The sequence below is a fragment of the Lycorma delicatula genome, chromosome 1 (genome assembly GCF_047948215.1).
Source record: "Lycorma delicatula isolate Av1 chromosome 1, ASM4794821v1, whole genome shotgun sequence".
In the NCBI taxonomy this organism is placed as follows: domain Eukaryota; kingdom Metazoa; phylum Arthropoda; class Insecta; order Hemiptera; family Fulgoridae; genus Lycorma; species Lycorma delicatula.
The window spans coordinates 2,299,297-2,326,209 of record NC_134455.1 but is presented as its reverse complement, the minus strand read 5'-3'; the positions used below and the strand labels follow the sequence as shown (position 1 = coordinate 2,326,209).

The 26,913-nt window shown below is 31.5% G+C and overlaps 1 protein-coding gene across 3 annotated transcripts; it reads left to right on the top strand.

Moving 5' to 3' along the window:
• The first annotated feature begins 1,037 nt into the window (after positions 1-1,037).
• LOC142319457 (high-affinity choline transporter 1-like) lies at positions 1,038-24,964 on the top strand. 3 transcript variants are annotated; one of them, XM_075356982.1, is made up of 4 exons: positions 1,038-1,103; positions 17,234-17,321; positions 20,690-20,838; positions 24,488-24,964. In XM_075356982.1, the coding sequence occupies exons 1-4, from the start codon at positions 1,056-1,058 to the stop codon at positions 24,506-24,508; spliced, it is 306 nt and encodes a 101-aa protein (XP_075213097.1). In that variant the 5' UTR covers positions 1,038-1,055; the 3' UTR covers positions 24,509-24,964. The 3 variants fall into 3 exon arrangements, with proteins under 3 accessions (XP_075213097.1, XP_075212923.1, XP_075213012.1); XM_075356808.1 differs by lacking the exon at positions 24,488-24,964 and having other exon boundaries at positions 20,690-20,976; XM_075356897.1 differs by lacking the exons at positions 1,038-1,103; positions 24,488-24,964 and adding an exon at positions 14,920-15,035 and having other exon boundaries at positions 17,166-17,321; positions 20,690-20,976.
• Positions 24,965-26,913: the final 1,949 nt, after the last annotated feature.

Here is a 26,913-nt window from a genome sequence, read left to right as displayed (position 1 = left end):
ATAATACTTTTAATTTGGTTCAGTTTGCTGGAAAAATGACCACCTTCTAAAACTGTTATCACTAACCACCGTAACAAAACAGTTGTGAGAAGTATGTGATTAAAAGATGAATAATATTTTCCCTAGAATAATCAACAATATTTTTTCCTACAAACAGATTATGCTTTTAAATTCATTATAAACCCATTTTACTGGGTTATGGTTAGTACCAATATGAACTGTTAACTGGTTGAATAACATAATGCATTGTGATACTTTAAAACTATTAAAAATAACAAACAACTCGCTTTCAAATTAACGGAACTTCGTTCCAAAGGGCCATTTAGAGCTTACTTAGTGCAAATTTCCACTAGGTTGCAACTGAAATCCATTAATACTGGCAATTATTTTCTAAAGAGCTTCTGGAGGGATATATTTCGTTAAGGTGACCAAGTTTTGAAGCCAATGTTTCGTTAATGAACCCATCATTTCATTATTGGTTTTTAATAATTTAAATTGTTTACTACAGCAATTATTCCATGAAGAGTAGGATCCTTGTTCAAAGGCAAGTAAATAAGCATTAGTTTTCTTAATTTGAAAGCTAATGTTACCCATGTATTTGATGATTTCAAATTGTGGTCCCCACATTTGATATGCTTGAGTCTGGGCAAGCCTAATTGCAATTTTTTAAGTAGGCTATTGCCAGTTATAATGCACTATTACATCAGCCAAAAAAAATAAAAAAAAAAGACGTTTATATAAAGTATTTATAATGAATGCATTGTTTTTGAAATGCATATTCTTATCATAACAAAACAGTTTCTTCATATGACTTCTACGATTTCATTATTATAAACAACAAGATGCAGTTGCATTGTTTTACTTACAATATATACATTGTATTAACAATAAATAATCGATAAAAAAATAATGTGAAAAACCTGAACTAATAGTCTGTTTTTATTAATAAAATGCAGTTCAGAAACAATATTAAAAAAAATAATATTTTCATGTGAACAAATATAAGCATTCAATTTTCTATTATCTTTCCTAGATACTCCAACCTTTATTTCAAAATGAACTTTCTGATCTTCACAATAATTTATAATATTTGTTTGGACACGGTAAGTAAAAAAATTTATGACTTGTAATAAATTGTATGACACTTGTAATAAATATAGTATAGTCTTCCTTTTAAATATGCAGAGTGTTTCTAAAATGCTGGGCTGGCTATACTTTTTCGGATTGTAAAATTAAACAAAACATATCCTTAGGAAAAATGGCAATTTCTCCTTTGTTCTGCCACTATCTGCAATTTTTTTTTTTTTTTGTATAGAAATGTATATCTCTAGTTCAGATAGACGAATCACATTAATATTTGATAAGCGTCTTGGTAATAAAGTTTTAAAATTAGCAAAAAAATCAGGATTTAAATAGCTCAAATTACAAAATGGTGGCCATTTTTATTTTTCAATCTGTTATATCTCTAAATATTAGTTTTATCAAAATTTATGTTATTTTCTAATTGCAACTTTTATTTTGAACAAAATTATATTTTATTTTTTTTAAATCGACTAACAAATAGCCAAGTTATGGCAGAAAATTGATGTTATAATTTTGTGTCTGTTTTCATGTCCTCCACTTTACATTCAATTTGATTAAATACTAATTGTTTTTATTTATTGTTAGTTCTAGTATTGTAAATTAGTATCAAATTATTAATAATTTTCTCACAATAAAATTTTATATTACATAATAATAAAACAATTGATATTAATTTTTCACTTTTGAATAATTTTACAGTGACTACAATTGCTGATCATGCTAACAATATAAAAGTGAAGCTTCTTTCAACAGGAATGGTCTTCAAAATTATTATAACCAGCATATCTGAAGCGACTACAATCCTCATGTTATCTTCCAAAGTAGCCATCAACAAAGGTTTTCCCGGAACATACGGGCAGGTATTTTTAATGACTATATTTTTGGCCCCATCATTCTACCAAATCATTTAAATGGAGAAAATTATCTTGCTCATTTGACTGAAAATCTTTCACATTTTTTGGAAGACCTACCTCTACAATTAAGAGAGAATATGTAGTTTCATGTCTGTGGAGCTCTAGCACATTTCAGTCAGTCGGTATCAGATTTCCTGCATGAAACTTTCTATGAAAAATGGATTGACCGCGAAGGGCCAGTGCCTGATCACCTGATAAACACACTTGACTTCTACCTGTGGGGCCATTTGAAACATATTGTTTATTCAACTCCAATACTCAGCATTGAGGATCTTCAACAAAGAATCCAAAATGGATTTCAAGAAATTAGGAATACTCATGGAAGTTTTGAACGGTTAAGACAATCTCTCTGAAAAATGACTGAAAAAAGACTGTAGACTTGTGTAATTTCTAATGGTGGACACTTTGAACATCCTTTATAGCTTTTAACAATTGTTAACTGTTTATTTAAACAAAAAGTGTGCCTAATGTTCTACAATTAATGTAAGATTATCACAGGTAGTTGTTTTATTTTTTTAATTATTAGGTCTATTATTGTGAGAAAATTATGACTTAATTTGATACTAATTTACAATACTAGAATTAACAATAAATAGAAACAATTAATATTTAATGGAATTGATTGTAAAGTGGAGGACATGAAAACAGACGCAAAATTACATAAATTTTTTACAATAATTCAGCTATTTGTTAACCAATTTTCAATTATTTTTGCAAGTAGAATTTGAAAATGTCCACCATTTTAGAAACACTGTCAACACTGTATATAGAAAAAGAGTGAGTGAGCAAGTTAAAGAAACAGTTTACCTTTCATTATGTTCTCTCTTATCTATTATTAAATTAACATTTCTATTACTATAATTTTGTAAATAAATTAAAAATGAGTTTAAATGAGTTATAAAAGCTCACTTAAACTAATAGGAATTTTTGATAAAAAAAAAAAAAAGTATCATTACATAAACATTTCTACTACTTTACAAATTCTAAAAAGTGTTAACTTGCAAATTTTGTGGCAAATAAAATGTGTATGTTGTTAATGCCTTCATGCGAGTCCTGTTTCTATGAGGTTATTTATAAATGTTGCTTTTATTGTGTTAGTAACTTATGAGTTGCATCTGTAGGTAAATATGCATTCAGTCAGCCTGATGTATTTAATGCAAAACCCCCAAGGTTGTTGTTTGTCAGCAAGTATTTTTTTAATTTTTATTTGCTATATAACCTGTAATTTGTTAATAACATCTAAAGTGATACATTTACACTGAGTGGTGGCTCGCATATAGGCTCTGTGGAACTGCAGCACTCCCTATTTCCACTTGTTATCTATAACATTTAATATGAGTCCTTTTTTCTTTAATTTTTTCTTTATACTTTAAAAATATATAATCCTTAGCTTAATTTTAATAGCCATCCCCCAGTTTATGAAAAAGATACAGAAATCTTTATATGGAACTATGCGCGTCACAGTTCCAGCAGCATGGTATTTGGCTGTTGTGCACATGCGCACATTGGAAGTTGCACGCGAGGCTGCGAGGGAGAGAGAGCACTTTTGCTCCTGCAGTGCTGATGGAAGGTAGTTTTTTTACTCCGCGTGTGTATGGAACGTTCCTTGTTCGTTCCCTTTTCTAGCTTAATGGGTGGGAGGAATATGAAAGTGGTTTAGTTGTTATCAGAATATGGTAGAAAGCAAGGGCTCTTTGATTGCCAAATCTGTCCAAAAACAAGCTGGAAAGAGAAGATAATTAGTAAAAACTAATTATATAATTGTTTCTGTGTACATAGAAATTTAAATTAAGCACCACTGGATTATAGTGCTTTTAAGCGGAAATTTTATTATTACCTAATAATACTAAAAAAATATTATCTGTATTGACATTTTATTATTTATTCGGTTAACCGAATATGGATTTTAAGTGGGCTTAAAAACTGTGTACCATATTCTTGAATGTGATAAAGTGTAGAATTAGATTATTATGCTGCTTCCAGTTATTCTATTTGATTCTTTTTTTTTTGGTACTTTTATTTTAAAAAATTTTCTGGAGCAGCACCCCCACTAATTTTGGCTATGAGCCGCTTCTGCTTATGTTCTTTCCTGATAATGTTGACAGTTTAGAGTGAATGATAGTAAACATTATCTATTTTTACAAAATTGCCAAGATTTTTAGGAAAGAGGATTCCATTTCATTTTTTAACAAACAAAATTCATAAGGTCATACAGAAAACTGACACAATTCAGCAACCCAAGATTATACAACTAAATTCAATTACTGTGATTGCACTAACACCATAATAGACACATCTGCCATATATTAATTTAAAAACAAGTATAAGTACAACACACAAAAAAAATCAATCTTTACAAATCACCTTACAGAATCAGACTATACACAAAGACAGTAATCGTGATATGTAAATTTTATTAATAGCACACAAAAACCAGAAGCATACATTGAATTACTAAATATGCAATATTTAATAATTATCACTAACCTAATGATAGTGATAATTATTAAGATAGTGATAATTATATTTCAGAATGATAAAACAATAAAAATTACTATCTTTTTGAAAGAAATTATTTTATAAAAAGATTTATTACAATTTTTTTATTTATTACAAATTTTTTAATTATTACCACTCTTATATTAACTCGCTCTTGGACTATGTATACGAGATTCATGGTAAGGAACATTTCAGTCAAATTTTGAAGCACTTCTGTTCATCCATTCGCTCTGAAATTTTGCATGCAGGTTTTTGCTCCTGATGACAACACATTTTAGCAACATTTTCAAGTCACTGAGATGCATTAATTAATGGAAAAAATGCCCCTTAATACAGTGAAAAAGAATGCTCCTTGAACTTATGCAACCTCGTTACATGCTTATTTTCTTAGTGAAAGAATTATCCATATTTGTGATATTGTCGTTTCAATAGATTAAATTGAGAGAAAGTATTTTTTTTACAGCTGAAGGAAAACTTCAAATTTCATATAACTGTTATATTCAGTATTTATGCCTGATGATTCATGATACTTATGAGATATTAAACAAAAGTCATTACTCCTCTTCGATCATGACTGAGAAGTACATATTTTCCCCGTGTAGATTACAAACTAAGATCAAAATCATCTTAAACTGAAAAAATATCAAAAAGGTTAAAAAAATTACAAAAAAAAATCATAAAAATAATTTTGCTGCCGACCGAACTTAAACATGCAACCGCACACACAGTGAAAAGAAATTGCCCGCAACTTTAGCTAACTTATGACTGGAGTCTGGAAATCCAGAATTTCTTTTGGTGTATTAAGAGACACCACTGACTAGTTCAGTGTATGAATGCATGAGAAATTTTAATATACGAGACTAGAGACCTAAGATTTGTGATGTTTGACGTATATATAAGTATATACTGTAATATTTTAAGATATATGAACTTTTAAAGCTGCCTATACTCTTGCCTGCGGTATTGGAAATTACAGGCATGAATACTTCAAAAGATTGCTCAAACCTGTGCGCTAGCACAGCTGTCAAGTATAACCTTATGAAGACTAAAAAGTAGAAAATAAATATGTAAAAAAATGTTAAAACACCACTCTTAAATCAAACGCACTAAAAGGTAAAAAATAATTTTAGGATGGTATCTCAGAATGGATTTGACAACAAGCTTTTAATGGTGATAAGTAAGATTTTGTGAAATTCATAGCTTCAAATTAAAAATTTGATGTTTTTGCCAGTTTTTTCATGTGTGATGAATGGTCTGAAGAGTGGGGAGCAAAGATTTATACTTTGACATGAGCAAGTGCTGCGCAAGTGTACTACACAGTGGAACAAAAACGTTAACCGTGGAACAAAAGTAAGTTAAAGCAAAGGCATGTAAAAAATGAATTAAATTTAATTAAACATACAGCAGTTGAAAATGGATTCAATAAAAACATCATTAATAATTCAAAAAATAAATTAATATAATAATAATAATGACCTGAGGTAGGTAATCCCCACGTCCGGAACACAACATCTACGTTCCACGTCCAGGGCGGCAACAGCTGTACTCACGTACAATACATGCAGCTGGGTAAAGGGGTTCCGAGTGTTGTTCTCGGATTTTCGGCCGAATTTCAGGACTGGATTTCGCGGCCACCTGCAGGTACGAAATTTTTAACGATTAAGGACATGGATTGATACCACCTTTAGAGCTGGCGATGTGGCGGACACGAAGTTATTTGCACGTGTAACGGCGGTATTTCGCTGTCCACATGCCCCCCGCGATGGCAAGCATGTAAAGGTTCCCATGTTTTTCGGCGCATGGGAGCCCTGAAAACCTCGGTGTGTAAGGGCCTGGAGTCAGTGCAGAGACTGCGCTCTCTGCCAAGACATATGCCGATTCCATCGGAGTACCGGAACGGACCTCCAGGGTTGGTAGCCCTGGAATGGGGGTGTACTCCGGTGGCTAGCCTTACTACAGAAGGGATCAAAGATCATGCAAACTGATCAACAACAAAACGTGGCAGAGGGTTCACGTAAACACCCTCGTTTAGAACCGGACGTTTCGCCTCAGGCGAAACGGAGAAAGAGCGCGGAATCAAGGAAAATTGAAGTTGAGGCTAAAAAAGCTTACAAAAAGGGTTTTTTCAAGAATAGTAATGTTCCAAAACCTAAATACTTGGTCATTACAAAGGAGGATGGTAATTTCTCGAGGGTGAGTCCTTTTATCATTGCTCGAGAAATAACTAAATGTACAGGAGGCCCTGTTAAAGAAATAAGGAAGACTTTCACTGGACTTCATGTTGAGACTGTAGATGATGCTCAGTTTTAGAAGATCCTAGGGCTGAAAAAGATTGGAGAATTAGTTGTACGCGTCGATCCTCACGGCACGCTCAACACCTCAAGGGGTGTTGTGGTCTGTCGGGATCTTCTAAACTGTACGGAGCAGGAAATTGTTGAAGAGTTAGCAACGCAGGGAGTAGTAGAGTGTCGGAGATTGAACATGAGAAGGAATTGGGAAGTCCTACCTTCGGCCTCTCATGTTCTCACTTTTAACCGGCCAACTTTGCCGGAGAAGATAAGAGCGGGAATTCATCGACTAGATGTGCGGGCATTTGTCCCACAGCCAATGAGATGTTTCAAATGCCAACGCTTTGGCCACACCGCTGTTAGGTGTGAAAGACCACAAATATGCGTGTACGGTGATGAGGTGCATGAGGGAGAGCCGTGTAAGGAGCCTCCTACTTGTATTAATTGCAAAGGACAGCATTCTTGTAGATCCAGGAACTGTCCTGTCTACAAAGACGAGGTGGCTGTGCAGGAAGTAAAAACCCTGCAAAAGGTCGGCTACTTCGAAGCAAAGAAGATTGTAAATGCCCGCAAACCTAGAGCAACAACAACCTATGCTCAGGCTGCGGCTACTGTTCCTGCTCCAGTTTCTGTTGATGAGACTCAAATCATTAACAAACTTTGGCTGGCTTAACTGAAAGGATAATCGAAAACAAGATGCAGCAGTAAAGAAGCGGTTAAGCCAAAGATAGTAGTACAGCCTCCTGAAGATAAATCTGTAAAACAGAAAGCTGCTCCTGTAGTGAAGAAAACGGACGCCAAACCAGAATGTCAAGTCCGTTTTAGGGAGATCTTTGATTATAAGAAGAAAGTGATTGCTACAGAGTCTGTTATGAAGGCACCCAAGCCTCCTGCAACTGAGGTGGCCTCTAAACCACAGAGGCCACAAAAAATCACACAGGGGGGGCAAGTGTCCCCCCTTCCACGGGCGGTGACTAGTGCGATCCCCTTGTCGGGGGTCGGGCCAGGTTGCCGCCTCTCAATCGGCGCCGATCCATGTCCGTCGTCGTCGGCGGCTTCGGTAGTCTCCGATTCGGAGACCGGAAGCTATACGGGCGACGACGTTCTCCGCGAACACGAAGCTGTTAGCAGTATGGAGAAGAAAAGGAAAAAAAGGCTGGCTGAAAGGTAAACCAAGACCATAATTTAATTTAAAATTAGCGAGTCGATTGTACAATGGAACATCAATGGATGTTTTTCAAACATCCATGAGCTCCAACGCTTGGTACATGATATAGACCCGATTTGTATGTCTGCAAGAAACACATTTCTACCGAAATGAAAATTTTAAATTAAGAGGATACGATATATTTCGGCGAGATCAACCGCCAAATGTAAGAGTTAGAGGTGGAGTAGCCATCTTAATATCGACTAGAGCTACAGCCAAAGCGATTGATCTAAATACAAACCTACAAGCGATTGCCATTAGAATGAAGCGTCTACTTCAGATTACTGTCTGCAGCATATACTTGCCGAATTTTGATTGGAAGGAGGATGACATAGCGCGATTAATTTCTGAGCTTCCCTCACCTGTTTTACAGCTTCCATGTTTTAGACGATTTGCATGGAAGCGATCATTTCCCGGTGCAAATTGTAACTGACGTTACAAGAAACATATATCCCATCTCTAAAAGATGGTTGTTTGAAAAGGCAGATTGGACGAGCTTCACAGCTAGAACGATACTCCTTGAAACAACTGGAGTTATCGAGGACGATGTCGACGCTATAACAAATGCGATACTTGAGTCGGCATCGAGATTCATTCCCAAAACATCTGGGAAACTTATGAAGAACCCGTTCCATGGTGGAACGATGAAATAAGTGAAGCTATAAAAAGAAAGAAAAGGGCGTATAACGCCTTTAAGAAACATCCTACCGCAGAAAATCTTATTGCCTTTAAGAAATAGGGCGTATGCAAAACGTCTCATGATAGACTCGAAGAAACGATCCTGGCAGCAATACGTGTCATCCATTGACAGAAGTACTACTGCATCAGACGTTTGGAGGAAAGTGAAGGCTATTTGTGGTAGTAAAAAGTTTGCTCCCATAACTAGCCTTCAAGATGAAGATGGAATTAAAGACACTCCAAACGAAATTGCAGAGCTATTATCCATTCACTTCGAGAAAGCCAGCAAACGGCTAACTACGAAGATTTTCGAGCGAAAAAAAGAACTTGAGGGTCTACTAAATTTCTGTACTGAGTATAATTACTCATATAATGTACCATTTAAAATAGAAGAATTCATGAAAGCGTTGGAGAAAGCAGGCACCACAGCGGCTGGTCCGGATGAAATTCATTATAACATGATCAGGCAGCTGAATACCACTGCAAAACGCAGACTATTAGAACTATATAATCAAATATGGCGGGATGGAATGTACCCGCAGCAGTGGAAAAAAGCTCATGTTGTTCCAGTACCAAAGAAAAATAAAAATTTAACAGATCCCAATAGCTATCGTCCTACCTCCTTGACGTGCGCTATGGGAAAAATGATTAATAATCGACTCGTTTGGGTTTTAGAAAAAGAAAACCTGATATCACCATATCAAGCAGGTTTTCGGCAATACCATTCTACCACCGATCAAATGATCAACTTAGAGAATAACATTATAACAGCTTTATTACAAGAAAACATTGTGTCGGAGTCTTCTTTGATCTTCTGAAGGCTTTCGATATGACCTGGCGACATGGAGTAATGCTCCAGATACATGAATGGGGCATTCGTGGCAATCTGCCAGTATTGCTCAGCAACTATATGAATGACCGTACCTTCCAAGAACGTGTCAACAATGAATATTCATCTGAAAGAATGTTGGAAAATGGCATAAATTGATATTAGCCATTCCAGTAGAAATCAGCAAAAGCGTCTATGTTGATGATTTGGCAATTGTGTATGCCAGCAACAAGACTGCTATGGTAAAATATAAATTGCAACGGGCGATTAACGCTCTAAATGAAGTTGCGAGGAATAATGGATTCCAATTTTCACAAGAAAAAACGTGCTGTGTACACTTCTGTAGGAAGAGAATTCCTCATCAAAGTCCTACGTTGACAATTGGCGATAATCAAATACAATATAAGAATAACGTGAGATTTTTAGGACTGGTATTGGATAAATCCCTTACGTGGGGATTACATATATAGGACTTGAGTGATAGATGCAAAAAGCCCTAAACATTATAAAATGTTTATAGAATATTAATTGGAGTTCAGATAAAGAGATATTATTGAGACTGTATAAGGCATTGGTTCAATCGAAACTAGACTACGGATGTATTGTATATTCATCCGCTAGGAAGTGGCATTTAAGAAACTTAGACGTAGTTCATAATAGCGGAATAAGATATGCGACAGGCGCTTTCCGCACAAGTCCGGCGACTAGTCTAATGTCCGTAGCCGGAATAATGCCACTACATTATAGAAGAGAGGTCCTTTTGTTAAGATATGCAGCAAACGTATGGGCATTTCCTGCTCATATAAATAACAAACTCTTTACGAATCATCCTATGGCTGCATTATATGAACATCGTGGTACCTATTCCAGACCAGCCGGAATTAGGTACCACGAATTAAGAAGAAAATACGAAATTGCTATTCCTGAGACGCTAGCAATTTCCACAAGAGAAATACCGCCATGGCTCTTGCCAGCGGTAAATACAAGGTTGGATCTTTCAGGGAGAAATAAAAAAGAAGCCAGCAGTGATCATCCAACAGGAATTTTTAGCAACCGTCAGTGACTATGAAGAGCATATCAGAATTTATACTCACGGCTCTAAAACCGAACATGGTGTTGGATGCTCCATATATGTAAATGGAGAAGCCCACTTTTGGAAACTGCCAGATATGGCCAGTGTCTACACGGCAGAACTTACTGCCATTCAGCAAGCTCTTCGCTACACTGAACACTATTGCGAAGAGAGAGTGCTAATTAGTTCCGATTCTTTCACCTTTCAAGTGCACTTGTTGCAATTCGGAACAAGAAAATTAAGGATGTCCTAATTGCAAACATCCTGTACATTTTATATGTCCTAAATCAACGGGGACAGCGATGCGTATTTGTATGGACTCCTGGGCATGCTGGTATTATAGGTAACGAAAGCGCAGACGAAGCTGCCAGAAAGGCAACAGTCTGCGATGATTTGGATGCATTCCCTGTAAGAGTGGCAGATGTTAAAAACTGTCTAACTAACATGGTAATAAACAAGTGGAGTACTGTTTGGAGGAGTTTAAATACAAAATTAAACTCATTGAAAACTTCTCCATATAAATGGAAAAGCGACTTAAGTTGACTCGCCGTGAACAAGTAGCTGTGACCAGACTTAGAATAGGTCACACGCGATTAACAAATTCATATTTGTTAACCGGCGAAGAGAGAACAATGTGCGGTGTTTGCAATAAAACACTTACAATTAAGCATCTAATAGAAGAGTGTACAATATATAAGGACCTCAGAAAGAGGTTCCGTCTAAGAAATGACATTACTGCTGATCTGGATAATGGAAATGAAGAAAAGATAGTTGCTTATTTACACGCCAGTAGACTTCTTAGAAGTCTGTAAAAGTTAAAAATTTAAAGCTATGTTAAAGAGTCTCTAAGAGGTAGTTTATTTGTATATGGGAGTCTTGAAGCGTGGCACGTATAGAGACGGGAAGTAGCCCTCTTGCCTAGGCCACCCTAGCTCGTATGCATTCAAGAGCAGTGGGTCAGGGTGCGTCCAATGATGGCATGAGGGACTGTCAAGGGTGGACTGAGGGCACGAGGCTATGGGTGGGCGCAATGCATGCCTGTAGCCTGTTTATATGGAGAGTCAACTGCCACGGCATCCTGGCGCGACTTATATATTGCTTAACAGCGGTTCTGGTTGACCCGAGGGTGCTTAAACAAATTAATAAACAAGACATGTAGAAGAAGGAAATGGTATTGTATAGAAATATATTTTTATTTTCATGTTCATTGAGAATTTTGTCTCAATTTTTAATATCGGAGCCCTTTTACACCTTGTAAGTGTTGTGTTTGTGTCTTAATGTTTTTGTGAAGTTTGTGCTTTTAAATAAAATGTAAGGGCCCTTTACACCCTTACATATGATGATCCTGATAGTGATACTAACATCTTTTTAAAGAATGTGACGAGGGCTAATGACCTTAGTAGTTGATGCCTGTAAAAATAAAAAAAAAATAAAAATTAACACCTTAAATAACAAAACTATAAGTACACATATATAATAATAGAAAATGAAATTATCCTCTTAATTTTCAGGTACGTGTATTCCTACTCTATAATTTAAAAAATAATTCCTAGCTTTCAGTTAGGCCATAAAATTTCACTCCTAACTTACAGATTACATATACTTATGTTACAGTGTGTTAGTCATTTTTTAAAATTAACTTGCTTGGAATCTGTATTATTAATGAGTCGATAAATTATATCAGTCTACATACTTACCTCCTTTTATAAACAGAAATCTCTGATAGCATATTTATTGTAATTAAATAAGAAAAAAGGTAGGTTACTGAAAAACAATGACTTGCTTGAGTGATTTATCTGAGACAAGATATGCACCACTGAGAGCACAATATGGCTCCAGTAAAATTATCAAACCCAATGAGCTAGATTTTGTAACTAATTTTTGGACAAAGCTTGCCCAAAATTGAAAATATCAGGGTAATATTTTTTAATAATTATATGAATGTTTTACAGCATGTACCCCAAAGAGGTATACACTTTTAATTTAGTATCACTTGCCCGTTCCCCACAAATTCTATTAAAAATTTATCAACTTTTTACTGAAGGTTCTAAAAATGTTTGTGAAAATTTCTATAGGATTTATAGAAGCAAAACTGTGGCTTTCAAATAAAAACATCGATTGCAGATAAATCAATATTTTTATTAATTATAAAATATTCAGTAAAAAGATTTAAACAGAGATGATGTACTGTTAAATGGGTGTTGAAATTGAATAAAACAAGTTAATAATTAGTCATAACCGTGAATAATTATCTGGGTTTAATTATCACCTGTTTTTAATCATTTTTCCCAGTTATTTTATAATGAATAAAAAATGTTTTTATTTGAAAGCCGCCATTTTGATTCTATAAAAACTAGAAAGTTGAATTTTCACAGAACATTTTTAGAATTTGTGAAATTAAAAGTGGGGGAATGGGCAAATAATCTAAATCAAAAGTGTTCACAAGAACAACATACATCTCATGACCGGAAAATGATACATTAGAGTTTGAGTTTTTCACTGCCTTCTTTATTAAACTGAATATACTGTTGCGTATTTCCATACAGAGCATCAATTGCACTGAAACGGTCCATTTCTATAACTGATATCACACTGTACCCAACTAGGGACTAGTCATTTATATTAGATGACAAACAAGAACCATAACCGTGAGTAAAAGTGAAACTGATAGTGTAAAGCAACAAAATATAAACCTTTTCTGTTTAGAAACAATGATTGTTTCTGAGAAAAGTATTATACATAATAATTATAGGAAATGGCAAAAAAATAATAAAGGGACATAATAGGAGTGCAAAGAATATCATAAAACATAAGATTGTATTTAAACATCTTTACTCATTTGAACTTAGCTTATTTTTAATAAACAGAAAAATGTCAATAATCCCAATTGTCGGTTTGACATGTTTATCGTGCTGGATTTTATGAAAATAACTTTTTCCTTGGAACGCTTTATCCATGAAATTCATGCATAATTTTATGATTGTTTAAATAAATTAAAACTTTAATTATTTAAACAATCTAACTGAAGTTCATGAAGAAAAAATAATTATTAAATAATAATAGATAATTTATTGATTTTTATTTTCAGCTATTTATTTATTTATTTCATTCAATTTCTGGGTTGGACCACTGTGATAGAAAGACTAGCAAGAAAATGATACTGGTGGAGCAGGGTTCTAGCTTAAACAAAATTAAATTGCGAAATCCATAAAATAAACTTTTGATGGTGAGAATGATTCTGATTAAGATAAAAAGGCAGATAAAATCTGCATTAGAACTAGTATACTGAAGCACCCACTGCATTAGACTGCAAATTTTGAATGATGCAACTACTTTTGTAAAAGAGATCTTGCAGCAGCAGCAAACATACTAATCACAGATAAGTATACGTGATATTATCTACTGGAAATACTTTAAAAAATCTTTATATGGAGCTAAGCATTCTAATATAGACATCGACAACAAACTTACTCAATCGAGTAAGATGTAAGGACATATAAAAAATATACAAATCAGAGTGGCATCTTCAGTTATTAGCATTGAAAATTTAAAAAAAATGACACTTCTTTCTACGGTTGCGAATTCAATAAGGTAAAATTTATTAATTTAAAAGTGAACGTTTTTGTTAAATAACTTTTGTGCTGTAGGTTGGGAAATGACATTGATACTGCCATTCTCAAGATGAGATGTTACCTATGGTTTGTACAACAGATTTTATGCAAATTTCATTCAAATACCGATTCACCTGATCCCAGGATTTTTAACATTCCCTTCTCTACTTATTTTGTGACGCCACAAATTACTGTTTTTTTATAGGATTGGTCTCTTTGATAAAATTAGTTACTGTTGCGTTTGTCAGATTCAAGGGCAACTTGTTTTCATATACCAGTCCCGAATCTTGCTAATAAATGAGGTGATCAATCTCAGGTAATAATATATAGACCATTGACACAAGTCAACAGGACACATATATTCTACTTATCTTTTGTTAGTTAAATATTTTTATACTCAAAGTTAATATAATTGTTTCCATTAAATATAGTTAAATGCAGCAGTAACTCTTACACGAGTTTTTGAAAAATGTTGCATTATACACTAATTTAGCTAATTTTAAGAAAGTTGTATGTTTTGTGAATGTGTGAATGATTTTTATGATATTAAAAGCTAATAATCCAATTAATTTTTTATATTATTTATAACTGCTATTAATGCAATAAGCTGTAACTGCTATTGAATTTTTATAATTTAAAACGAAATAGTTCAAATATTAAGCCTAGATCTACATAAATAAATGTAAGTTGTACAGACTAATAAATGAATGTTATTTATTGCCTTAATACTTATTATTTTTTTAGCAACATGGGTTGGAGGGGGTTACATAAGTGCCATCTCTGAAATATTTTTCACATCTGGTTTACTTTGGTGCCAAGTGCCAATTGGATACAGTTTATAACTGTAATTGTTGGTAAGTAATTTTGACATAAGTATGAATGTATCTCAATTAGTTCCCATTTTTAAATTCAGTAAAGCGTACCTTAAACCACTGTCATATTTCCTCATAAAAAATGTGATTATTCAGGAATTATCAGTTTATGGGGATTGCACCTACTCAATATTTGAAGAGATTTTTGGTGAAAGAAATGGATTTACATTACTCATGTAAAAATTTATGACTTTTATTATAATTTACCACGAGCAAGAAAATAATGAAAAACAATTTTTCACCACAAGAACAGTGGAATTTTGAAATTAAGAGTTTTAAGAGTATTTTAATTTTTATGATATTGCTCAGAATTGGTTAAAATAAAAACAGTCTGCAAGTTTCTTTAAAATTGTTTATTTTTTAGCCAACTGATTGATATGAAAATAATAAAGATAGGCAAAGTATATCTTTAATTTTCAGCATAAAGATAGGTAAAGTTTTGTTGGTAATAGCATAAAATTAAAAAAAAATCTTCTAATGCAGTTAGTTGTTAATAGTCATCAAAAAAATAAATCTTTTTAAGTAAATAACAGTTAGTAATCTGCTTAAATCTTCCAATTTAAAAAAAAAGTAGGTAAATTAATTTTGATCTAATTAAAAAATGTATATTTAGTTGGCCTAACTTCAAAAAAATTGCTGGCAGTAATGTCAGCTGACACCAGGATGAGAAAGCAGCACCAGTCACAGATGATGGTCACAAAGACAATGATGTCTCAGAACAGTATGAAGTTATAACATTTTTATAACCAACCAAATTTACTTTATTATAAAAATTTAATTTCGTTCATTGTTAAAAAAAATGTATATATTATTTAATTATTATTATGGATTTCATGGACAAAAGCACTGCAGATAATTTTTCTCAGCTATTGCTTCACTTCACTCACTCAATAGTTCATAGGATACTGTTATTTAGTTGTATTTTCCTCTTTCAACGCTTATCACTATGCCAAAAAAAGAAAATTCACTGATCAAAGTCAGCTTGGCTTGAATGATCATCTTGTTTTTCAGCTATGGAAAATATTTTCATTTACCTGCATACTTATAAAAGATAATGGCTAAAAAAAAAAATAAGATAAGAAAAGAAAATTTCTGAATCTAATAAAAATGTTGTCTATCTATTTCTGGTAAATATTATCAAATTCTTTGTATGAACAGAATAAAAACTACCTTGCACTATGCCATTTACAAAAATTGTGGTATTGATATACCACAATACTGATATACTATAGAACCATATTTAATAGCAAAAGAAATAATATAATTTTCAAGAACTCATTTTTTACTTATGTAGTTAAAGATAACAGAAATGAAACCAAAAAAAAGTATACAATACAATCTTAATAAATTATTTTAAAAAAGCGTAGATTTGCCACTAATATCTACATTGATTGATCATGTTTTCAGTATTATTTTAAATTACTTTTAATATTACTAGGGCTACCGTTGAAAATTTAATTATTATTCTTTAAAGAATAATTAAATTCTTAAAAGGTAGTTAATTAATCAATCAGATTCTTTAGAGAATGTTTATCAAGAAAACTGGAAAGAAAGTAATAGAGAAATATACAGAATACAAGAACGGGATTAGGTGAAAAATACTTTAAAAAGTTTTAAGTACAGTAAGATAGCGTTTAATCAGCGAGGTACTTTCACCATCAGGAAAGGTTCGTGATAACTACTATATTGTAACAATTTTTCTTAAAAATTATATAAACTTTTCTTTTAGTAATATTGGTAAATAACCACTTTCAGTTGGTTCTAGAATATGGTTAGTTTCAGTGAAGTAATATTGTTACTTTCACATAACTAATTCATCTGGTAACACTGAAATAAGGAAAATAAATTAAGAATACTTAGTCGATGCCTTGTTTTATTTTTATATATTTAATTGCTACTATAAAACAACTAATGTACACTGGAAACCAATACAAAATTTGTAGCAAACGATATATTTTATTAAATTATATAGCCTAGTGTTACTAAGTACAGATATCTTTGTAATGATGTAAATATTGAAAAAAAAAAATAAATAAAATGCTTATTGATATTTCATTTTTAACAAATGATCTCATAAATAAACTGTTCATTTAAATGTCCTATCTAACATAGGTTCACTTCTGTTTGTGAAACCGATGAGAGAAGCCAATTATATTACTGTATTGGTTCTTTTTCAACAGAATTATGGTGAAAGGATAGGAGGCCTCCTTTTTCTGCCAGCATTATTTGGAGATGCACTATGGATTGCTTCAATACTAAGCTCATTAGGTAAGTTTAGTATGCAGAAAACAGATAATTCTCTCAAAAATACTTAATAAAAATATACATTTTATTATTAATAATTATGTAATGAGTTATGACTAATAAATAAACAATAAATAAATATAATGAGAATTGATAACTTTTATTCTTACAAAAATATATCAGATACATTAATAAGCAATTTAATATTACTAGTCAATCATCATTATTAATATTTTCACTAACTGTTTTAGTGAGTTTAATCTGTATTAAATGTGACGAATTTCATACCACATCTTGTTTGCCACTATCTAACTCAAACCCACTTCTTATTAACAGAAATAAATTTTGAATTATTTCCATGAATTCAAATAAATTCATCTTCAAAAAAATATATTTTTATTTCTAATCGGTACAAAAAAAAAAAAAAACAGTTAAACTTCATTGTTTCCTCTATATTAATGTTAACTATTTAATTTTTTATCCCACTTAACCCCTATTTCTTGGCTTCCTTTATCTATCAAAGCCTGCAAGGTTTAACAAAAAATAAAACACAAACAATAATATTTTATAAATATACTTTCTTTTTTATAAGCCGTTAGCCTAAATATCACAACCAATTTAATAATAGTTGGAGATTGGAATGCAAGCATTGGAAAAGGCAAAAAAGGAAATATTGTGTGTGAATATGGGCTGGGCAAAAGGAATGAAAAAATGGACAACTTATAGAGTTTTGCACAAAGTATAATTTAGTAATTGCCAATACCGAGTTTAAAAATCATAATAGAAGAATATATATATATATACATATATGGAAAAAGCCAGATGATAACTGCAAGGTATCAGATAGATTATATCATGATTAAGCAAAGATTTAGAAATCAACTCATCGACTACAAAGCTTACCCTGGAGCAGACATTGATAGCGACCATAATTTTGTGATAATGAAATGTTGACTGGGGTTTAAAAACCTGAAGAAAAGATGTTAGATGAATCGGTAGAATTTAGAGAAACTTGAGGAGAGGAGGTAAAGCAGATTTTTGAGGATGACATCACAAGAGGTCTGTGTAAAAAAGATAAAGTAAAAAATGTAGAAGAAGAATGGGAGAATGTTAAACAGGAAATTCTTAAATCAGCAGAAGCAAACGTAGATGGAACAAAGAGAACTGGTAGAAAATCTTGGATGTATTGCAGCTGATGAATGAACGTAGAAAATATAAGAATGCTATTGTTGAAGAAAGTAAAAGGAACTATCAACAATTAAGAAATACTATAAACAGGAAGTGCAAACTTGCGAAAGAAGAGTGGATTAAAGAAAGTATTCAGACGTGGAAAGGGAAATGAACATTGGTAAAATAGATGGAGCATACAAGAAAGTTACGGAAAATTATAATAATGTAGACTGGAATAAAATGTTCAGCATTTTAAAAAATTAGGGTTGAAGTACAGAGATAGAAGAACAATTGCTAACATTTACAGGAACCAAACAGCAACAATAATAATTGAAGAACATAAGAAAGAAGCCATAATAACAAAGAGAGTCCAACAAGGATGTTCCCTATCCCCGTTACTTTTTAATCTTTACATAGAACCAACAATTAATGACGTTAAAGAACAATTTAGATTCTAAGTAATAGTACAAGGTGAAAAGATAAAGATGCTACAATTTTCTGATGATATAGTAATTCTAACTGAGAGAAAAAAGGATTTAGAAGAAATTAATGAACGGCATAGATGAAGTCCTATGCAAGAACTACCGCGTGAAAATAAACAAGAACAAAACGAAAGTAATGAAATGTAGTAGAAATAATGAAGATGAACCACTGAATGTGAAAATAGGAGAAGAAAAGATTATGGAGGTAGAAGAATTTTGTTATTTTGAAAGTAGAATTACTAAAGATTGATGAAGCAGGAGTAATATAAAATGTCGACTACCACAGGCAAAACGAGCCTTCAGTTAGAAATATAATTTGTTTACATCAAAAATTAATTTAAACATCAGGAAAAAATTTTTGAAAGTATATGTTTGGAGCGTAGCTTTATATGGAAGGGAAACTTGGACAATCAGAGCATCTGAGAAGAAAAAATTAGAAGCTTTTGAAATGTAGTGCCGTAGAAGAATGTTAAATTCAGACGGAAGTGACAAATGAAGAGGTACTGCGGCAAATTGATAAAGAAAGAAGCATTTGTAAAAAATATAGTTAAAAGAAGAGGCAGACTTATATATAGGCCACATATTAAGGCATCCTGGAATAGTCGCTTTAATACTGGAAGAACAGGTAGAAGAGAAAAATTGTGCAGGCAGGCAACATTTGGAACATGTAAAACAAATTGTTAGGGCTGTAAGGTGTATGGGTATACTGAAATGAAATAACTTGGCACTAGATATGGAATCTTGCATCAAACTGGTCAAATGACTGAAAACAAAAAAAAAATCACAACCAAAAACAATGAATGTAACCAACATGAAATCATTCCTGCAATTGAAACAGCCATCCTCAAGACTATTACCACCATCCCATTCCAAGATTACAAAGGAAAGTGGTTTTTCATTGTCTTCATTATTGAGCCAAGCATCAGCTCAAATAGAATAGAAATGCAGATGTTCACCTCCACAAATGTCAACTTCCTTTGGTTCATCACAAGAACTGTCTGTTGAGTGAATATCATTATTCTCATAAAAATCAATCCTGATTTGTGCCTCCTGTACTCCAGGTACTTTACACTTGTCAAGCCATAAGAAAATCCGGGAAAGATAATCTAAAGGAGTAATTAATGTACCCCTTATGTTATAATAATTAATATAAATTTAAGGATATATGACTTTTAATCATTGTTATACTATATTAATATTTATTGCTTTACATTATCTGTCCAAAAAATTTCTATCCACATGCAAGTGACTTTAGTCAGAGTTATCTTTGAAAGTATTATTGTTCATTATACAACCAGTCCTTGTGGTGAACAAAACAAGGTGACTTGCTGACTTGATTTCAATAAGCTTAGCTTACTGATATAAAGTAGTATACTCAGTTCACTAAAGAAGTCAACAGAAAGCCTACTTATTCCTCAATAAACCCAGCGCAAGATTTAATTTTTTGAGAATGGCTGTCCCATTTCCTGGAGTAACTGTCATCTCATTTGAGGTTTACCTATAATCATAAGGACTACAGCATAGATACATACTGCACCAATTAAATGCACACAAAATCATTCTATTATAGGCTCTGTCAGTGCTAGAGACAGTTACATAAGTCAAAATGTTATTGGAAAACTGTTTTAACAGTTTATATTTTGTTAAATAACATGGTTCTGTAATAGAGTTCATAATTTTACACTGAATGTGTGATAAAAATTATTTTTAGTAATAGATAAGTTTCTCTTTTATTTTCAGGCTCTTTTCTCAGGGTGATACTTGACATTAACACCACATCATTTATTATAATTACTGCTAGTTTTGCTGCAAGTTATACAGCTGTAAGAGGAATTTATAGTGTTGCATATACAGACTGTCTTCAGATTTTTGCTATATTTATTGGACTAGTAAGTTACATATTTAATTGTGTTTATTTTTTTATATCAGTTTAATAAAATTATTGCTTATGTTTAGATATGAGTGTAAAATTGTAGAAATTTTAGTAATTTGAACATATAATAAAATAATTCCAGATGTTTGTATTATTTTCAAGTAGTACACAATTTTCTGTTCAGACTACGAAGTATACCACTTCAAACTTGGTACCCAACATACTAGTATGAATGTAACTTTTTTCCACTTACAACTCTAAAATGATCAGAGACAAAAATAAAGTTATACAGTACAGATTTCCATGTTTTGTATGTTTCATATAGGTTTTACACATTTTACGAACAACTGAACCTTTCTACAAATACTGATATATATATATATGATTATATATATATATATAGATTCCAGTAATATATATATTACAAAAATATGCAATTAAATAATTGAACTGGTGGTATAATTAAATTGAAGGTAAGCTTAAAAAATTAGCCATTCGCCTAGTATATCTTGTGAAAGTGTGATAACCTCCGTACAGTAAAATTATTGTGGCTCAACACGTTTAGAACTGGGGGACTGCAGAATTATAAAAAAGTCTGCATTACTGGAAAAACCTCCTGTATAAAATTAAGTACAGTAAAGGTTTCTATAAATAACATAAAGAAAATAAGTATTCATCACTGCCAAACCCATATCAACAGCAACAATTACATATTTTATAACTGACAGTATTATTATAATAGCCAGTTATTAAAAAGTAGAGATTTACTTTTATCTGCTTTTTATCTTTTACAAAAATTGTATATTTAGTTTAACATGTTTAAAGAAACATGGATAATTTTTTTTTTAGCAAAGAAAATACTGTATTCTTTGATACAGATGTTAACTAGTTAGCTTAATTTTCATTAAAACAAATTTTATTGCAGACTTATGTTGCCAGTCAATAGCATCCATTAAAAGAATGCTTACTACATTTAATTTGGTATGTTTTTTGAATGAGCGTAATGAAAAATCGTTATGGCCATAGTTAAAGAACATTTACACATAAAATGTTTCCATCGGGTAGAGTTTTGATTTTTCATATATATAGCCACAAGTTAATATTGAATAATAAGTTATTTTCAAAAGTTGTATATTATATATATATTTTTACATGTCATGAACCTTTACAAGTCTAGCAGTATCACCTGTAAATGACTGGTTGGTGTTCATTTACAACATATAATTACATCTATACTACTGACTAATGTAGTAGTTTACCAATACAAACATCATCTGGTTACAAAAAAACATATAAAATCTCTTTTAATTTCACAAAAAACAAAGAAAAATGGCATAAAAAAAAGAAAAAATTTATATGATTTTTTTATTTTATTTTGTAACTATTATCAGAAAACTTCTTGATCGTTTAGCTACGAGTTCCTGCAAACTTTTCTTAATGCTTTCTGATCCTACAATCATAAGATTAATTTTCATTAAATTCACTTACAATATTATATCTCAGTTATGCTCTATATGACAGACCAAGCTGATTGTAATTTTACTCAACTTTTTTATGAATGAAGCTCATCACATGAATTTATTTGTACACTCTATTATGTGAACTAAAGCTATCAGAATGTACAAATGTAAACAAAAAAAAAAAGTATGTGTAAATATATTTTTATTTACTACTCCACTCTGATATAGAATTGTGATTTAAAAAAACAAACAAATAACTATGCCTACTGTTAACTATGTTAAAGTGTTATTTACTGTTTTTTTTTTTTATTTTGTGAGTTAAAGGAATACTTTCTAGAGAACTGTCTTTGGTACTTTCTGTTACAAACCAATAATTATACAGTTATACATCATTAATAAGAGCTCGATTTTCTTAAACTTGAATCGAAGTATAAACAGCGTTGTCCAGTATTCTTTAGCACACAAGAGCAGTTTTTTTGCACATTACTGGAGGAGATAAATGCTACTTTTCAGCAGCCTGATGAGCTTTCCATCCTGCTGCAAGAATTAGGCGTCTAACAATGTCATAATTACCAATTTATGTCCAGGCGGATAATTTTGGATTAAATTTACTATTTTTACATTACATTGTTGAAAAAGATACAAGAGTGTATGTAGACAGTAAGAGCTCTAAATTTAGCCTAAACAGTGCATTAATAACCGCAAACAAATTTAATCATTATTAACAAACTACAAATATCGCTTGGTAATTGAAATCAGTAAAACTAGAAATTAATTTATCACCTCATCGATGACAAAGGCCTGTGTATGGAAGATCCTAGGTTCGATTCTAGGCTTGGGTCCAGAAAGTGTGCAACGAATCTGTCTCAACTTCCCACTAAAAATGTTAAATTATCTAAAATTATAAAACAGTTTTTAACACGTAAGCCGTACTTTGTTTACCCCAGAATTCATACGTTTAGATCGTGCAATAATTTTATTTCCTCGGTTAATTATTTTATTGCTCGATTAGCCTAAAATTTATAACCAGTCGCGTAATTTGTTTCTGTTTGTTTATTTTTGAGATATTATTTCAACGGTATTATAAATAGAAAACAAAGTCAGAAACGTTTGCGTATACGAAATAGTTAATTTATTTTGTAAAAATAGGAGTGCAAATTGTATTTTAAAATTCACTACGTGATAAGTTTGCATACAATAGGCAAACAAAAATAATGAGACTTATTTTAATCTACATTAAAATAATATATATAAAATTCTTACCTCGATCAACAACGAGGGTTATCTAAAATAAACGTATAAGATATAATATTAATAGTTAAAGTCTGACCACAGACATGAGAATCTAAACGGGGCTGAGCAATAAACCCAAGTTGGCCGCTGCATTCATACGCTTCATTCTGTCACGCAAGTAATCTCACTGTCTCTCCCCACCACTGTATAACCAACCGTCCCTTCAACAGCCAGAGTAATAATTGTGAAAATAACCACACCATCTAAACTTCCTACACGGCACTCTCTCAGAACAAGCGACCGACCGTCAGTTTAATATTAATTTTTTTAAACATTTGATAAGTTATAATCATAAAAAATAATTGAAACCAAATTTTAAAACGTACATTCACGTTAACAAAGGAACGTAACCAAGGAATCCAAACGGTAGTAAGGTTTTAAATTATTTCTTTTTAGCTAGTATTCAATTAACTTAAATAATTTACACTCACGCATACAATATAGTTGCAACACAATTTTACAACTTAGACCGTATCTAAATTACTTATACCGTATATCTTACAACTTAGACCGTATTCTGATTGATTACTAAGAGTAATCAATCAGGAAAACACAACAGGATCATTTCTTTTAATATATATGATAAAAAAATATTAATGAATATTTTTTAATACATGGGGATTACGATATAAAACGATTATTTCCAAATTTACCTCATCAAGTCGACTACCGTATTTCACAGTACAGCCCAGCACATCTGTAATACAAATAAGCGAAATAACACAGAGATGCTACTAATTGCACGCATAGTACTTTATATACATCGATTTCAAATATTTTAGGATTTTTTTTTTTTTTTTTTATAAATAATAGTAAAATTATAATATACTGATTCGTTAATAAAATAAAAAAATAAAAAAAAAAATTTTACCGTAAAAATAATTTTTTTTTTTTTTTTTCATCTCCTTACAGGTTATAGCTTGGAAGATTTAGTCTATGAATAAGTCAAACACAACGCGGCGAATATTACCTGATGCCGAATTTGGCGGGCACGGGGCCAAGGGAGAAGTAAATGTCACGTTAAATGACAACATAGCACCTGTCAATACCTAATGTTAGAACTATTTCTTATACAAGCACCCTATTAAGATTAATATTAAGATTCTCCGTATATTAACCGAAGCGAACGGGTGTCTTAAATAATTTTGAAGTAACTTCCAGTTTCAGTAAATATTATTATCTCCTAATAAATAATATATTAAATTATTTATTTGTATACTCACACACGCGCGCACAATTTTCAATTTTAATTATAAACAAATACTGAAATATACTTTTTTATATAAATATAATTTTTTTCTCACTCAAAATCTGTTATATCAAAACCTTTGCTGTAACAAATTCCCGAGTACACATTCATTTATGAATATTTAACGACATTAACTGAGATCGGTGAACAAACGGTAAGCTATTTGGGTGTCGAACCCAGGAGCTCGAGTAAATCAGTGTAATGTTGATGATACAGATGGGAATTATTTCCTTGCTTAGCAAGCTTCATTCTCGTTACCCGACTTAAAACTTAATATATCTAATATATCACTCACGAAATACCCTTTCCTTAAATCAGTTTAGTTAAATATGATATATACAATGTATTTTACTCCGTTGTTAATTAATGGCCAATAACCTAAAATGTAACCGAACTTGTTTCTTTTTTCGATATTGTTAAGTCGCTATTTAGAACTACTCTTGGATAAATTATTAAGAGATAATTACAACAAATTTATTTATTTATATTATTAAATTTATTAATTTATTTTGTAAAAATAGATGAGAGTAAACTGGGTTCTAACATTTGTAATCTAATAAATAATTTGAATAATACATACACACAGAATAAAACAACTGCCAATTATCGTTTCAAAAATTGTAATTATATTAAAAAAATAAATACAACTCACCTTAGTCAGTAATAAAATGATGTAAATTGGATGATGTTTTATCCATGATGTATAAAAAAAAAGATGGCTTCCGAAAAATGATAGACGGAAGAAAAATATTACTTATACTACTGTATAAGTTTGTACGTATTGGTGACTGTGAGAGGGGGGAGAGTGCAGAGAGAATGCGAGTGCGTTTGACTCTCGTTCTTTGGTTCGTGTCGAAATTCATCAAACTGCGTGTGTCAAAATGTGTGTTACGTTGATGAAAAAGTATATTTGTTTATAATATTTTTAGCGGTTTCCATTATATTCAGCGATGTAGAAAAAATAAACAAATCTTACATAATAATAATATTAGCTTACATTTTCTTTCTGATAATTTATTAATCTATTAAAAGTGTTATTAACGAATAACGTTGTCATACAGTAAATAATGTTTCATATCTTTATATCTGTAAGCAGTGTTTTAAAAATCGTATCAAATTTTGTTTTTTTCTATTTATCGTATTCCGTATATTAGATGTATTTTACGTGAATCTAGACAACCTTTAGAAAATAATTCTACGTGTAAACTAGGTAAGTTCTTTCAAATAATAATATTTTGTAATAAGAAAAATGGTACACAAATAATGTGATTACTGGTTAACATCGGCAGCAATTATGGGAATTTATTTTGGCCAAAATCATTATTTTTAGGTTAGCCAAATATATTTTTAGTCTTGTTATTTTAATTAAAATTAAGTACAGATTACTTTATAAAAATATGTAACTAAAATAATTTGCTTTCAAGTAAGTACCGATACTCTAGAAGAGGGGTTACTGAATCTTTTGTAGACTAAACGTTTTATTTACATATTATTTCTATTTAAATGTACTCTACTTAATTATTTCGGGTTCAATATTCTACTGAAGTTCTGTTTTTTGTTTAGATTTCTGTTAATAACAAAACCTTTTGTCAGTGTCTACATTTGGTGATTAATAAATTAGCTATCTACTTTAGAAAGATAAATTGCCTTTATTCAGTATGAAATTTTTTTGTTGATACTATCAAAAAGTAATGTGTGAAATTTATTCTGTTTGTTCAGATTTTAAGTTATACTTCGTTCTTATATAGTAATGAGCTATTTTAACATAGTACAAAACATTTAACTGTTTCATTTTCATTTTATAATATACTATTTTTATTTTTTTTATTTTTTTACAAAATACCAAATTGGTTTGTTAAGCAATATAAATTGTAAATTAACCCTTAGCAGACCATGATATGAAATAACTTTTTTTTTTAAATTTTACTGATGAATATCTTTAGATGGACCTAATTTAAGCAGGGATATGACTTATATTAAGAATTTTAACAAATTAGATGAAATTTAACCCCGGTACTTACAAATACCGTTGGGCTCTGAGATGCTATAAGGTCATATCACTCAGCCAACTTATAAGGACTAAGAAATT